The sequence below is a fragment of the Anser anser genome, assembly GCF_964211835.1.
Source record: "Anser anser genome assembly, chromosome: 2".
Classification (NCBI taxonomy): domain Eukaryota; kingdom Metazoa; phylum Chordata; class Aves; order Anseriformes; family Anatidae; genus Anser; species Anser anser.
Window position 1 is genome coordinate 100,520,585 of NC_139721.1, and position 15,672 is coordinate 100,536,256.

General features: G+C 36.2%; 1 protein-coding gene across 5 annotated transcripts in view; it reads right to left on the bottom strand.

Moving 5' to 3' along the window:
- Window positions 1-15,672, bottom strand: part of GOLGA4 (golgin A4) — a 64,891-nt gene that overhangs the window by 5,614 nt on the left and 43,605 nt on the right. For all 5 annotated transcript variants that reach the window (XM_083824921.1, XM_083824920.1, XM_083824919.1 and 2 more), the window contains 7 exons: window positions 15,239-15,369; window positions 11,393-11,506; window positions 8,575-8,595; window positions 8,334-8,402; window positions 7,636-7,711; window positions 5,861-5,964; window positions 663-749 (listed from right to left, as the gene is read on the bottom strand). In XM_083824921.1, coding sequence (XP_083681047.1) covers window positions 663-749; window positions 5,861-5,964; window positions 7,636-7,711; window positions 8,334-8,402; window positions 8,575-8,595; window positions 11,393-11,506; window positions 15,239-15,369 — 602 coding nt within the window. The remainder of the gene's footprint in view (window positions 1-662; window positions 750-5,860; window positions 5,965-7,635; window positions 7,712-8,333; window positions 8,403-8,574; window positions 8,596-11,392; window positions 11,507-15,238; window positions 15,370-15,672) is intronic.

Genomic DNA, 15,672 nt, shown 5'->3' on the forward strand with positions numbered 1-15,672 from the left:
AGTGCCTAAGATTGTTATTTTGATCTGTCCTTACTGAGAGTGAACCTGACATATTTTGATGTTAAGTACAAAAAAATAATAATAATAAAAAAAACCAACTTATTAGGATACTGACATAAAACTAACCTAAATGTATATATTTCACTTCAATCATGCATATCCCAGATGAGTGAGCTAATCAGTTTTCTATTCTACAAGCAAACATTGCTCTTGCTTTTGTCAGAAATTTTATCCTAGGGCTGTAAAAAAAAAATAATCTTTTTTTTCATGAAAACTGCTATGAATCCACAGAAACTTCTGAGTTTAAGAAACATGAATTTTCTCTCGGATTACTTTTTCGGTATGAAAATTGATCTGCATAATAGTAGCAGTGACTGAACTTGCTTTGCTCTGTTGTACCACAGCTTTCACAAGTATGTTTTAACCAGTGATATGAAATTCTAGCTAAGAAAATATGCTTGGTCTCACCCCCCGCCCCCCCCTTTTGCTGTAAACTCAAATCTACTGCCAGGATTTGACATTCCACTGAAGAAGAAAAAGAGGAGTAGATAAGTTCTCTTGAATGAGCAAAGGGAGAAAGGGAGACCTAAAGAAAGCTTCCAACTTCTTATTCTTGCTACCTCATCTCTTTTGCATAACTACACTTTGCTTTCACAACTTACCAATGGTCGAGCATCTTCTCGTTCTAGTATCTTCTGAGTCTGATCAGCTGGGAACTTCAGAACTGTTGTTATAACCTTGGCCATTGTCTAAAAGGAAACAGATCATCTATAATCAATTTCATGTGCCCTAAAATGCTTTGTAATATTTTAAAATGCATTTCACTTCAGAATACTGGATGCTATTTTTAGTAATTTCAACAGAAAACATATTGAAAGGAGTAAGATATAACCATGAGATACACATATTTGCATGACATCATACATTATGTGAATTACACAGAAACCATGAAGAGTCTTCATTTCACATTGTCACAAACTGCAGCTACTTTAATATGACGTTAGCTCCATTGTATCTACTTAAACTCCATTAATGAAGAAATCACAATCATACTGTTGCAAATCCTGCTCCTACCACATTTCATCCTTATATGGTGCTCCTGGAAAGCACATTTGAGGCACGCTGCACCTGAAAGAGACCTTATGAATCCAACTATATTCCTATCATTCAAATATTTTGTAAAGAAACACAAAGAAATTAAACACTGAGAAAGCAGATCCAAATGTGAGACATGGAACAGCAGTTGTCTAAATATTTTTAGCGGGTACACAGAATGTCATATTTAAATAGCAAATCATTTAGATCGCCTCAGATGGAGTATGTCAAAATGTCAAACCGTTGTGCAAAACAAGCAATGATTATTTCTCTTTTAAAAACAGATTAGCGGGAACAAAAAATTCCAAAAGGCACTAAACAAGGTTCTGCTGACTTTTACAAGAAAGGTCAAAGCAATAACCACAGTGCAGCTTAAACAGAAGGTGACTGCTACGAAAGCAGTAACTGCTGCTCTTCAACAATGTGGGTGAGATAAGATTGCTGCTCTGGAGGTCTACTGTTTATTACCAGCCTCACATGTGGAGTGAAGAGGGAGACTGCAGCAACAAAGCAGCCGCATGACAAAAATGACCACAGCTAAAATCAACAGGTAACTCCCTGATTTGCAACAACTGTTTCCGTATATCATTAACTAGGGATAAAAATGAAAAGAAAAAAAAAATAGTCCTGTTGACCACTTTCAGTTCAAAAACCTTCATTTTGACAAATAGTTCCCATAATTTAGAAGTGCCTCTACTGCAGTACCCAGATGCACAGAGGAACATGCTCAGTGTCACAAACTGACATCATGCTTTTCTGACTTCATTTATAAAAAACTTCATCACAATTATCTAGGACTGAAAGAAAGCACCAAGCTTAGAATCTATTCCTTATGACACCTTACAACAGAGCTACCAAGAAAACCCTCTCAACAGTTTTCTACAGGACACAATGGCATGCAAACATTAACAAAAAATCTACAAACACAGCAAATACTGCATGAAAGCACAGATGCTTTAGACACTTTCTAAAACCTTACTTCCTGTAAATGTGCGTTTTGTAATTCACCACTATCAATGACTTGAAATTTTCCAAGTTCTTGAAGCCACAAGGGAGATTCTAAAACAGAATTATTCAATACTATTCACAGTTGCATAGTCATTTCTCAAGCAGTCTATTTCACTATAATAGAAACAAAATCTAGTAACTCTAAGTGTGAATACCTACACATATTTTACAGTGCACGCATCTCCATATCTACCTACGGATGGACCCTTAGCTTTAACAAATACAATAACCAGTCTTATTATAAGAGATTCTACCTTGCATCCCCATTTCTTTTTCTGAGGTCTATATATTTGGGTAGGCGATCTCCATAAAAAATACTGTTACAATGATATCCATCAGTCTCTCTACAATTTGAGAGGGACTGGTCAAAGGTAGACTCTTCAAAAATCACAACTGACTTCTATAGAAATATCCCGTTATTCCACAATGCACAAAAGTGTGTCCAGGTGCCAAAAAAAGATCTGCATGAATTTTTCATCTCTGCTGGAGAGCAGCAAAGCCCAAAGCAAGTCTAACAGAACACACTTCCACTCTATTCCATTCTCCCCTGTATCGAGCAGATCAAAACACATTTATTATACACATACAACACTCAGACTGACTTTCAGACCTCAAAACAGACTCCAAACAGCATAATGAAGTTACAAGTAGAAGGATCTGCCAAAACGGTCCTCTAGGAATTCTGCAAGACTTAATATTAAGTGTGCAGGAGAGCTGGACAGTTCAGCTGTTCGCATGGCTGTAGAAAATGTAGTTTTATTGAACCTAATGGTTTGTGCCATATATCTCCAAATTCAGATATTCTCAACAATTTGCCAGCTTTTTCTAAGCATGCCATCTCATTTCATTTCATCAGACCTGCCAAGGAAGAGGGAAACAAACAAACAAACAAGATGGGCTGCAGGGAAGGACAACAGAAAACCCCAAAGGCACGTGTGTACATTGGTCAAACAGTTTATGACTGCGACAGGTTGCAGGTTATATAGATTATACATCATGATTGTAATTCCTGAGTGTTAGTTAGTCTCCAGCACTTCAAGACAAGTGACACACTCGTTTGTCGCTCTGCTCGATACAATTCCAGAATCATTTATCAGGCCACACTGATGACAAACTGTCCTGTATAGTTACACAGCTTCTGCTGAACTTCTGTCAAAGAAGAGCAAATCATGCCCATTGAGATCGCTGATTTCACTGCTAAACCACCTTTGAGACATGGAGTATTTATTTGTACTCCAGAAGGATACCCTGCACAAAGTAGAGCCACTAGAATGATCTGGGTAATAGACCACACATCTTACAAGAGAAAACCAGAAAAAACTGCCTCGCCTAGTCCCAGAAAACCAAGGCTAGGAGGAGGGTACGTCTGCACCAAAGAGGTGTATCTCAGTAGAGATCTTTTAACTCAAGGACTCTGTTGAGAATTTAAATAAATGCTTATCAATGCTTTATGAACACATTCAGACTATATATTTAAACATTTTATCAATCACATCACCATTGCTCATGGTTCTCCAATTAGCACAGCAGGAAGAAACCAAACAGCTTTCAAGACATAGTTCAGTAAATAAGACAAAACACAATCCTCAGGAGAACAGACACTAAGCTCACTTCTACTAGTCACATGTCTAATGGTTGAACAACAAGCACATGGTATCAGCTTGTAAATACTATTTAAGGCAAAAGTGAAGAAACCATCAAAATACTTTCATATTTGAATTAGTAAAATGCTAGCTTTCATTCCATTTAAGTTTTCCATTAGCAAATGCCAGTACAACTACAGTCTTGATCAGGACTAGACAATACAAGAAATTTTTCCCTTTTTTGCAATATGTAAGAACGTTTATCTTCACATAAATACTGCTAAGAGGTAACCATATTAGTATAAACACACAACAGAGAGGAATACAATCACATTCAGTTTGAATAAGCTTGTCATTCTCCATCACTTATCTAAATCTAATTTCCCAAAGCTAAAATTTGTAGTGCTTTGAAGTAAGTTCTTCTGCTTGTTTGAATTAAATGCATTTCCCCATTCAATTATATCAACTTTAAAACAATGCCTTCTAAAGTTATTGCAGGAACTAAATTTCCATCTTCCCCCCTCCGCCCCCAAATACTCATCTGCTTTTAGGAGCCTGTGTGTGGAAATGTTGTATGGCACCTTCTGGTTAAATACAGTGTATTCTCCAGGGCAAATAAATATATATATTTATTCATATTTGCTTACGTTATGTATTTACTCTTATATGAAAGATATATATAAGATGGATATATCTTCTCATCTAAGCAACTGAAAGAATGGCAGAAGAGACCTAAAATCAATTTACTTTAGCATGTTTGTTGCTGTTATTGAACAAGTCTGCTGCAAATTTTAGTATGTCCCTGCTGAAAAGGAAAATAAAATCAGTTTTATTTTCCAAAGTTTTGAGGCACGTACAGTAATATTTTAAAGCCCAATAAGAAACAGCATTAATGAGTGACAAAAGAGGTTTCAAATTAGGTTTCCTTGAATGCAACTTTGCTACTTGCATCAGCTATCTGCAAGAGTCATCCACTGATGTCTCAAGGGTTGGGTGAAATTGAAGCATTGCTGACAAATTCTTTTTAAACATTCTCTCTTGTCTATGTCCCTCACAATTCAAAAACATAACATCCATCAACGTACATATTTTTCTTTAATGATTTCAATCAGATGCTATTAAAGTAAGAGAGCCGTCCAGTGAGCCACAGGCTTGTGAAGAGAAGCTAACTAATAATACTTTTTTTTTTTTGAGCTGGCATTTATATTTTTAATAAAAATGGAGTTAATATCAAAGTAAGGAAAGGGATAAAAAGAAAGAGAAAGAGGGATCCCATAAGGACAAGAAGTCTTGCATAGACCAAGTTTTATTCTGTACACAGCACAGTGAGAACAAACCTAATTAACACACAAACCTGCCTGAAATCTCTCTGCTTAATAGTAGTCCAAGCTGAAAGCAGTACTACAAAGAATGGAAAAACTCCAGGGAGGAAAAAAAAAATACATTCATCCACATAGCATCTATCATCCAAGAAAAATGTTTGTGTTATGACATACCTCTTTTGAATCTGGTCAATCTCTAAGCATCAGTATTGTTATAAGCTAGTAAAATCCCAACTTAGGAATGATTTCACAAGCTTTTCAGCATCCAATAAGAGCCTACTGTGCAGCTTTTCACTGCTTTTAAAAGCAAATTAATACTCTCTAGAGAAGGTATACAGATTTGGGAGCCTTATAAAACATCTTTAAGGAACAATTAAAGAAGTATTTCACTATCTTCAGAGCTACTAACAAGCTGTTATTTAATGCAACTCTTACTTATCCTGTTTGCATTAAGATGACATCAAAAGAGTACTTCTGCTAATATAATGCATACCAGCATTCAAAGTACACTAAGTTTGACTGACAACAGGGCTTTTGCTAGTAAAACCATACCTACCTATTGAGGTTTTAGTCTCCATAAGTATCTTGGTGAGAGATTTGATACTCCCTCCCTTTCCCTCCCCAGTCTTCTCCCCTTTTGTTTCCCCTGTGCTTCATCTCAGCATGCTGATGAAGTTTGTGAAGATACGGACCATGCCTCTTTGGGTGGAAAAAAAAAGCTTGTTGAATCCAGTGACAGTAACAGACAACATGTGATGAATCACAAACACATGGTGTTTCAAATCTGTACAGCAAGGGAGCTCAACTTCATTTTAACCCAAATCACATGTCCCTGTATACAAGTTTCCATACCTTAGTCTCACGACCCATCATATATTCAAAGAGCACTTTCCTCAAGTATTCAAACTCAGTAGGCTCTCCAAAGAGAGAAACATCAGTACGGTGAAGGTTTCCATCTGTGTCAACAAAAAATAAGAGTATATTTATACTGAGAGTCACTGACAACAATCTAAGTTACTCTTAGCCAGAAAGTGAATGGAATAAAATGTAATCAACTAAGAAACACCATAGTAGTGACCATAATCATGCCAAATGCCTAAAACTTACTGAGAGCAATTTACCAAAGCTTAAAATAGAATGGATCAGTACATTTACTTCAATAGACTTTACAATACGCTACTCCTGAAATTTCGTTTCTTAAATGAAAATCTGTGCATCTTTACTTCTTTACTCATAACAGATGCACTTAAAATGTTTTTGCTTAGATTGTGTTGTTTTTCTTGACTATGAGTTAATGTTATGTCAATTCATCTGAATTCAGACATTACATGTATTTAGGTTTCAGAGTAAATGCAGAAAAGATGAACTGATATAATAGAGATTCTGAATTTAAGATAGTCAAACAAGTCTACTTAGTCCTGACAGGCCTCAATTTCTGATTTTCTTGTTTGTTTGTAAAAATGCTTTACTTTAAAAGGATGGAAGAACAGCAGTGGCGAAATAGGGAAACAGCAGATGTAAGAAAAATTGAAATAACTGCAAGTGTTAATATTTTTTCCAATAAAGTACTTTTGATCTGTGTTAGCTATAGGGTTATCAAGGAACCTGTAGAACTGTAGTACGAGGCCAAGAGACAAGCTTTAGCTATCTCACAAACTACGCATAAGGCAGGAGATTGAGGACACATATGAAGAAACAAAAAGGAGTACACCAACCTATGACTATGACTCTTTACAGGAGTGTTCTTAACAAATACGGACTTGTGTTCTGGAACACAAGTCCTGTAAGGAGCAGCTGCGGAAACTGGGGTTGTTTAGTCTGGAGAAGAGGAGGCTCAGGGAAGGCCTTATTGCTCTCTATAACTTCCTGAAAGGAAGGTGTGGGGAGCTGGGGGTTGGTCTCTTCTCACAGATAACTAGTAACAGGACTAGAGGTAATGGCCTCAAGTTGTACCAGGCGAGGGTTAGGTTGGAAATCAGGAGACATTTCTTCTCAGAAAGAGCAGTCAGGCATTGGAACGGGTTGCCCAGGGAAGTGGTGGCGTCACCGTCCCTGGGGGTGTTTAAGGAAAAGTTGGACCTGGCACTTAGGGACAAGGTTTAGTGTGTGATACTGGTGGTAGGGTGATGATTGGACCAGATGATCTTGGAGGTCTTTTCCAACCTTAATGATTCTATGAAATATGAGATAATATTACTGTGATCAAGATGTCAGGACAAATCTTGCAGATCACAGAAAGATCTGTGAAATCTAGTATTTGTATTGTTAAGATTTTTAAAGAGTCATAAATATATATTAATTCAACACGACAAATAATTCCCCTCCATCCCATTTTTACTGACACTGCCTATATCACTCCCGCTGGGGATACAGAAACCTCAAGAACTTTGATAAAGTGCTCTCATAACTGTAAGACATAAAAACAGGCATCAAACAAAATGCTACATGATTTGCTCTTCTGAAATCACACACCAACTCTATTACAACAGAAAAGAAAACAGGGACAAGATGTCACAAAAACATTTTAAGATTGTTTCAGAAAGACTGATATTATTAATAAGTACTCTAAACCAAAGGGTATTTTTCAAACAAAGAAAAAACTTATGTGAAGAAAACTGTGTATTTACCTCTATATGGTGTTCCAACTGATGTGACATAAACATTCTTCTCAAAATTTTTCAGCCGGTCTTCCAGTACGTGAATCTAAACAGAGAACAGTCAAGATGAGAACTGGTGCTTTCAAGAAGCTAAAATTAAGCATAAGAATTTTCAGCTAAATATGACATTCTATTAAAGCAAAATGCATTTGCTCTTTAATGAACTCAAGCATCAAAAAAATGTTATTAAAAACTGTGCCTAACTACCTAAGAAAAAGTTTGTACTTATATACACGAGAGTATCTACAACTAATTTTATGAATACATACACATATACCTATACAGACATGATACACGCACGTGTATTTTATACACAAACACGTAAGAGGGTTGTGGGTTTTTTTTTTGCCTAACATCAAAAAATATTTGCTTTACAAGAAGAGGAGAACCATAATTTTATGAAGTATTTTGTTATGTTTTTCATTGTGCAAACATCTCTGATAACTTGCATCACAAACATTTGGTATTTTCATAGATACAGGATAGAGGAATACTTTGAAAAAGTGCACAGATCTTCTGATAGTATGACTCAAAACTATTTTACATGCATATTTGTTTCATACTTCCTGTGTGGAGATGTAATACATCATCATTTGAAAAGAACGAAACATTTAATATTGCAAATACAAGTCAAAAAGAATACTTTTTTCCCTCATTCAAACCTTTACCTGCTCTTTGAGCTCCTGCTCTTTCAACTTTGAATCATTGACTAGTGTTGTCTTCTGTGCCAGCTGTGCCTGAAAGAACAGCCACATACAGAAATAAATAAACTACTGAGGATATGATAGGTAACTTTTCAATAAACTTTCACCTTTTAATTAATACACAGAAACGTAAGAGTATTCCTAGTTTCAAGTTGCTGTGACACAGCACTATCTAGAAAGCAAAAATCCGTAAAATTCAACTTACCTTAAGTTCTGCTATTGTCACCTAGAACAACAACAACAAAAATAGATGAAAATGCAAATAAGAAAAAAAATGAATATATCATTCTGTATACAGGCTAAAATAAAAGACATCAACTCACTGATTATCTGATGATAATAAAAACTGAAATTACCCAATCATAAATATACTTATAAAAATAATTGCTAAACAGTATTTATGGGGTGAATTATTTGCACACGTACTGTGTGGATTGCACAAATCCCTGTGTGGATTTGTATGCTTATGCTCAGGTATGTCCACATCCCTGTCCAGATTTCTCATCTAGCTCTGTAAAGCTGCAAATACACGTTATTGTGTAACAAAATTAGTTTCAGAAAAACGTACCAAGGACAAGTCATGGAAAAATTAAGAAAGGCAAGGAAATATAACATGAACAACAATTCTTGATTTCAATGCACTTCTGAGTAGAACTGAGAAATATATCAAATACCATCACTGGTACATAGATTTGATGTAAGTTTCATGTCCTATCAGTGAATATGTAATTTTGATAATTAATGTATGATATTAAATGACTGCATGTATTTATGGTAGACTTCCACAACAAAGTCAGTAGTGAAACATAGTTAACGGAGAAGTCCTAAAGGCAAAAAATCCAAATACAAGTATTTCTCAGAATCATGGTTAGGGTTTAGAGGTCCATTACGAATCTTCCTCCATACAAGATTATGCTAGATTATCATCAGCAGGGATTATATTTATTATGTATTATATTTATAATATTATATATTTTATAATTTTATATTATATAATAACATTTATATATATATATATACACATATATATATATATATATATACCGTTTCCCACAACATTCTCCTCAAGAAACTGGCTGTTCGTGGCTTGGACTGGCTTACGCTTCATTGGGTTAAAAACTGGCTGGATAGCTGGGCCCAAAGAGTTGTGGTGAATGGAGTCAAACCCAGCTGGAGGCCGGTCACTAGTGGAGTCCCCCAGGGCTCAGTATTGGGGGCAGTCCTCTTTAATATCTTTATCGATGATCTGGATGAGAGGATCAAGTGCACCCTCAGTAAGTTTGCAGATGACACCAAGTTAGGTGCGTGTGTCGATCTGCTCGAGGGAAGGAAGGCTCTGCAGGAGGATCTGGATAGGCTGGACCGATGGGCTGAGGTCAACTGTATGAAGTTCAACAAGGCCAAGTGCCGGGTCCTGCACCTGGGGCACAACAACCCCAAGCAGAGCTACAGGCTGGGAGATGAGTGGTTGGAAAGCTGCCTGGCAGAGAAGGACCTGGGAGTACTGGTTGATAGGCAGCTAAATATGAGCCAGCAGTGCGCTCAGGTGGCCAAGGCCAACAGCATCCTGGCTTGCGTAAGAAGCAGCGTGGCCAGCAGGTCTTGGGAAGTGATTGTCCCCCTGTACTCGGCTCTGGTGAGGCCGCACCTCGAGTACTGTGCTCAGTTTTGGGCCCCTCGCTACAAGAAGGACATGGAGGTGCTCGAGAGAGTCCAGAGAAGGGCGACGAGGCTGGTGAGGGGTCTGGAGAACAAGTCTTATGAGGGGCGGCTGAGGGAGCTGGGATCGTTCAGCCTGGAGAAGAGGAGGCTCAGGGGCGACCTTATCGCTCTCTGCAGGTACCTTAAAGGAGGCTGTAGCGAGGTGGGGGTTGGTCTATTCTCCCACGTGCCTGGTGACAGGACGAGGGGGAATGGGCTAAAGTTGTGCCAGGGGAGGTTTAGGTTGGCTGTTAGGAAGAACTTCTTTACTGAAAGGGTTGTTAGGCATTGGAAAGGGCTGCCCAGGGAAGTGGTTGAGTCACCATCCCTGGAGGTCTTTAAAAGACGTTTAGATGTTGAGCTTAGTGATATGGTTTACTGAAGGACTTGTCAGTGTTAGGTCAGAGGTTGGACTAGGTGATCTTGGAGGTCTCTTCCAACCTAGACGATTCTGTGATTCTGTATGATTTAAAATTTCTTCTGCTTTTCGTGTTATGAGAACACTCATTTCATGGAATACTTAATAACAGTAATATAAAGGGTGTTATAAGTGTACAACAGGGGACAAACATTAGGAGTTGTATTATCTCCTGTCAAAACTAAGAACAGTGAGGTTATCTGTACTGTAAGTTTTTAGTGTCAAATACTTTTAGTGCTTGTTATAAATATATAATATATAACAACACAATAGTATAATGATGTAATAATATAAATATTTTTGTACTTGTTATCAAAATGAAAACTAATAATAAGGCTAAAATGAATTTTCTGATCAATGACAACACCTCATGTACTCTTCTTATTCTCAATGTAATAACAGGAAGTATTTTTATCCATCAAAGAATTCCTCAAACTAAAATCTGTTTTCAGAAAGACAAAAAAGCATGCACCCAACTCTTCCTTCAACAAAGGGTTCTCCGTCCACACCTGATGTATTCAAAGGACTATTTCAATGCAGTTTGGAATTTCAATTCACAAAAATTACATTAAAAATGACATAATGCAATATCCTTTCGTTCTAAAAGGGCGTCCAGTAAAATCAACATAAAAAAAGACACTAAAGACAAAAGAAAACCCATCCCAATAATTTAAAAAAAAAAAAGTTTTTTTTTTCATATATATATTAAAAAGGGTAGCATCAAATACTGCAGATTCAAAGCAGGCTCACTTTGGACAAAGTGAACATCTAAAAGAACAAACTGTATGAGAACGTGAAGGCCAGGTATACAGATAAAATCCAATTAAGAGCAAACTGTAGAATTTTATGAAGACTAAACATTTCACACTTAGAGATATAACAGCAAACATTAATGCCAGCTCACGTTTTCATGGTTTCGATGCTCCTCTTCTGCCATCCTTTGCTTGTACTCCTTTTGCAATTCTTCTAACTGTGCCTGCAACTCATGAACTTTTGCTGTCATTTCTTCTTCACGAGCCTTCAAAATACAGGACAAAATACTGGTTATACAATTAATCATCAGCTAACCACTCAAGACCTAATGTCAACGGACTGAATGCAACCAAAGAGTTATGCCATACACAGAACAGAGTATGTCTGAAATTCATTCTAAGGGCTAGTTATACTACAGGACTTCGAAAGAGCACGGAACAACCACAGGAGCTTAACAAGATTTTGCAGGCCTTCAACAATTCAGATTACATAGGATTACAGATATCTTTTTGAAAATTACAAAAAAGAGCTATTTTTCCCTGGCACTACGACAGTGTTTGAGTGTAATCCAGTGTACTGCTGGAGAGATTGTGCTTGCTCATATGACCTTTATGAATGGGACACATAATGATACAGAATTGTCTCTTATACTCTGGAAGTGACAAGAACTTGAATCCTTTTCTCACCAACTCTCCCAAGGATGTTCCTAAAGCATTTTATTTATTTTATTTATTTATTTATTTATTTTTTACAGAAACAGCAACCTCCTGTTCACTGAGGTGGTTGGGGAGGGGGCACTGGGCAGCATGGAGGGAAGAAGCAGTGGCAAGAATGGTAAAGAAGGAACAAACATTCCTGTATTTTTTTATGACAGCGAGATGAGTAGATTTATAGGAGAAAATAGGATGATCTAATTCCTAGCAATTTAATCCAACTATTTAGCACTTTGCAAAAATAAGTATTTTTTTAAAATATATTCCTTCTGGCCTTTTTGTGAGATAACATGTTAGGAAGCTTAAGAAATAGAATTCCTACTCAAACTGCAGATCTCCATTGCCGAGCTAAATTAAAGCTTCAGCTTCATTCACACAAACCAGGCATGGCAGTGAGCTGCCTGTTCCGATATGCACCAGATCAAATTTATGCAATTAATCAACTGTTACCAAGCACTGCTGATCAAAATTTTTCATTCCATGCAAAATCTCTGGAGTACAAACTATACTGATACAAAATATTCACTGGAAAAGTAACTGGAGAACTAGCAGGCTGGTCCAGCTTTAACAGATTTAGGGTAAGCCGTAAGTAAAAAACAATTATTTCCCTGTAGGGTCACTTTGTATTCTGCTTAAGAATAAGCATCCTCCCCACATTGACTAAGCTGAAAACACACATCACAACAAAACAAATTAAAAAAAAAAAGATAGTGAATGGGAAGTCATGGTATGTGAGGAAGTTTTACAGCCTAGAAGTTTTAAGAATACCCACCTTAAAAACATGGCTCAAACATCATGACCCCCCCACACATTATTTTTTCTTCACGTGACTTGTGTCCTCAAAAATACATCAACAATTAAACTTTTCTACAGTTTCTTTTATGGATAGTTATACTGTTCTAGTTAAAAACTCTCAAAACATAGTATATTCAGTTGTTTCTATTTTTTTTACACTAAGAACCTAAATTCTTACATTTTCTAGACTACTGTCCGTTCAGATAAATCAAAATTGCATGCACACCATTCTTAGTCATAGAAGGTAGCTGAAATGCGAAAAAGAAACTCAACTCAAAAAATCAAACAATACTTCTGTAAAAGGGACCTACCTGTAACACATTATTTGTATAAGCCCCTGAATAGAGATTATGATTTTCAATTTGAAACATTTAGAGATCATGTGGGATTCTCACATGCTACAGAATCTGGGTTTATAATAATAACTTATTGTTCTATACAGCATCTGGCATACTCTGAAAACATATGAACTACATACTATTTGGATTTAATTGAAGTTATAGACTAAGACTTCAATAAGCCACAGAGCCTATACTTATTCACATGGAAGACATTATGACAAATGAAAGAATACACACCTGAAATCAGGTATTGCATATTTAGCTCAAAGACAGACTTAAGATAAACTAGCTGGAGTACAGCATTCAATTTAGTTACATACTTTAGTTTACTTATAGAAAAAAGACATACCCCTCGAGTTACAGGCTATGCTGATTTTGTAAGTCTTTTAATTAGGGAGATTTTAATGAAATCCGATGTGATAAAAATGCTCATGAAAGATAAGCAAACAGCAAATAAAGCAAGAGAAGTGCCACTTCATAAATAAATCATATTAACAGACTGAATTATTCCTGTTAGTCTTTAATATATACTCACATCAAGTTAGTCTAATTTTTAGCATCATTAACCACATTTAAAAACCAGCAAAAAGCTCCACAATTACATGAGCAAGCTTCATTCTTGCAACTGGCATTATTTTTGCTTCATCTTCTTACCATTTGTGACAGAGAAACATCTCCGCATAAATGTCTTGATGCAAAGTTTCTCAAACCTACCATGAGTCAAGTCAGGTATCCCTTGAGTAATAACTGGTAACTCTATATTAAATTGAGAAAATCCATACAGCTGTGGATGCAGATGTTCCTATTTTTAGTAGGGATCTCAATGAACAGGACAGATGCTCAATTTAACATAAATATTTTCCACTTTTGCGATTCTTGCAATATCTTTTCAGCTAACAAGGCAAATTCTCTGTTTTGTTTTTTTTTTCTTCCCAAAGTAACAGAAAAACACACAAATACACCATTAGCTAAAAAAAAAAAAAGAAATGCTTGGTCTGAAATTTAAAATATCAAGACTACAGCTTACTGCAGTGTTAACATTATCGTCCATGTCCTCCAATCAAAACAGTCAAATTAGCCTAAATCTGCAAGATTATGCACCATGTACAGCATGTATGTTTCTGACATACATACAGACTAAATGTATGAGAAAACAGAAAGGAATTATATTTGCATGACTTCCAGTCACAGACCTATTTGGACCTTTAAAGTTAGGACTTGAATAAGCCTGCCATGTCCACCCAAATTGCCAGATGTCCATAAATAGAGCAAAATATACAATCTGCCTACAAGTTAGGGATTTTTAGCATAAAGCACTCAGACATGCTCAGTATATAGCTCTTTGGACTGGTTAACTGAGCATAAACACAAGTTCTCTTACAATTATTACCAATGGTACTATTCAAGAAACAATCTTTTTAACGATTATTTGTGAAAACAGGACTAAAATTACCAAAATTACAGCCTGCATCCCAATACAATGTACAGTCTAGCACCAAAAAACATTCAGTCTTTTGTAGTCAGGCATTTTTGCTCTACCTGAACTCCTAACCTGGCTAAAACAGAAGGCATCCTTGGCTGCTAACTTCTGGTTAAAATGTTACTATGTTTATCTGCAAATGTCTTGTAGACGGACTGTTCACTTACAACTAAAAAATAGCTTTACCAGCATAAAAACTACACAAACAGACTGCATGAGGCACAGAACAGAACCTTACTTTAAGGGCTATGGTACCAATGCAGATAGAGTATCACAGAAGGGAGCTAGACCATGAGGATGACATATAAACACTGTTTAAATATTACAAGAAACAACAGCAACAAAATCTCGTAGAGCTTAGACTTAACTTGCTTACATTCATTTCAATCTGGAGCACGGAAAAAACTGCTTGAGGACAAAGACCTAACCAGATAGTTTTTCCTGAATCAGAGACGGGACCTGGTTTCTGGTGTTTTTACATGTTCATAAAACATACACAAACATTTTAATTGGAAGCTAGGACACCACACATGTAAAGTATAATTCAAGCAGTGAGATTCAGAAGAACTTTACTAGAATGCATTGATTTTCTGACAAGTTTTGTAATGAAAAAAAGGAGAAGAATTATTTTGAAATGTATGTAGGCATATCACTTTTCAGAAAGATACCTCAAGCATTTCTTCATATTTTTCCACAGTTCTTTTTAGATCATCGTCTTTTTCTGCGATTTTTTTATGCAACTGCGTTGTCTCTATGTGATGGTTTTCTATCAATTCAGATTCTACTTCCTGGGCTTTACCTGTAAAAAAAAAACACAGGCAACATCAAAAAGCATACTTATTTTGATAGATTATGTTGCAACAGTATTAAAGAAAAGATTAAAGACAATCATGAAAGGCATCTATAAAGAATACTTGCCAAGAGAATTCATTTTTCACCATACCAGTGACAATTATGTCACTTGACTCTAATATGTATGAATTTTATTGTTTACAGTTTGGCATCCAGATCAGTTTTTTCAGCCTGATGCTGGAACTTCTCTAAAAGTTAATATCACAACCAATATTTATTAAGTAATTCCATCTCCTATTCTATCTATAGA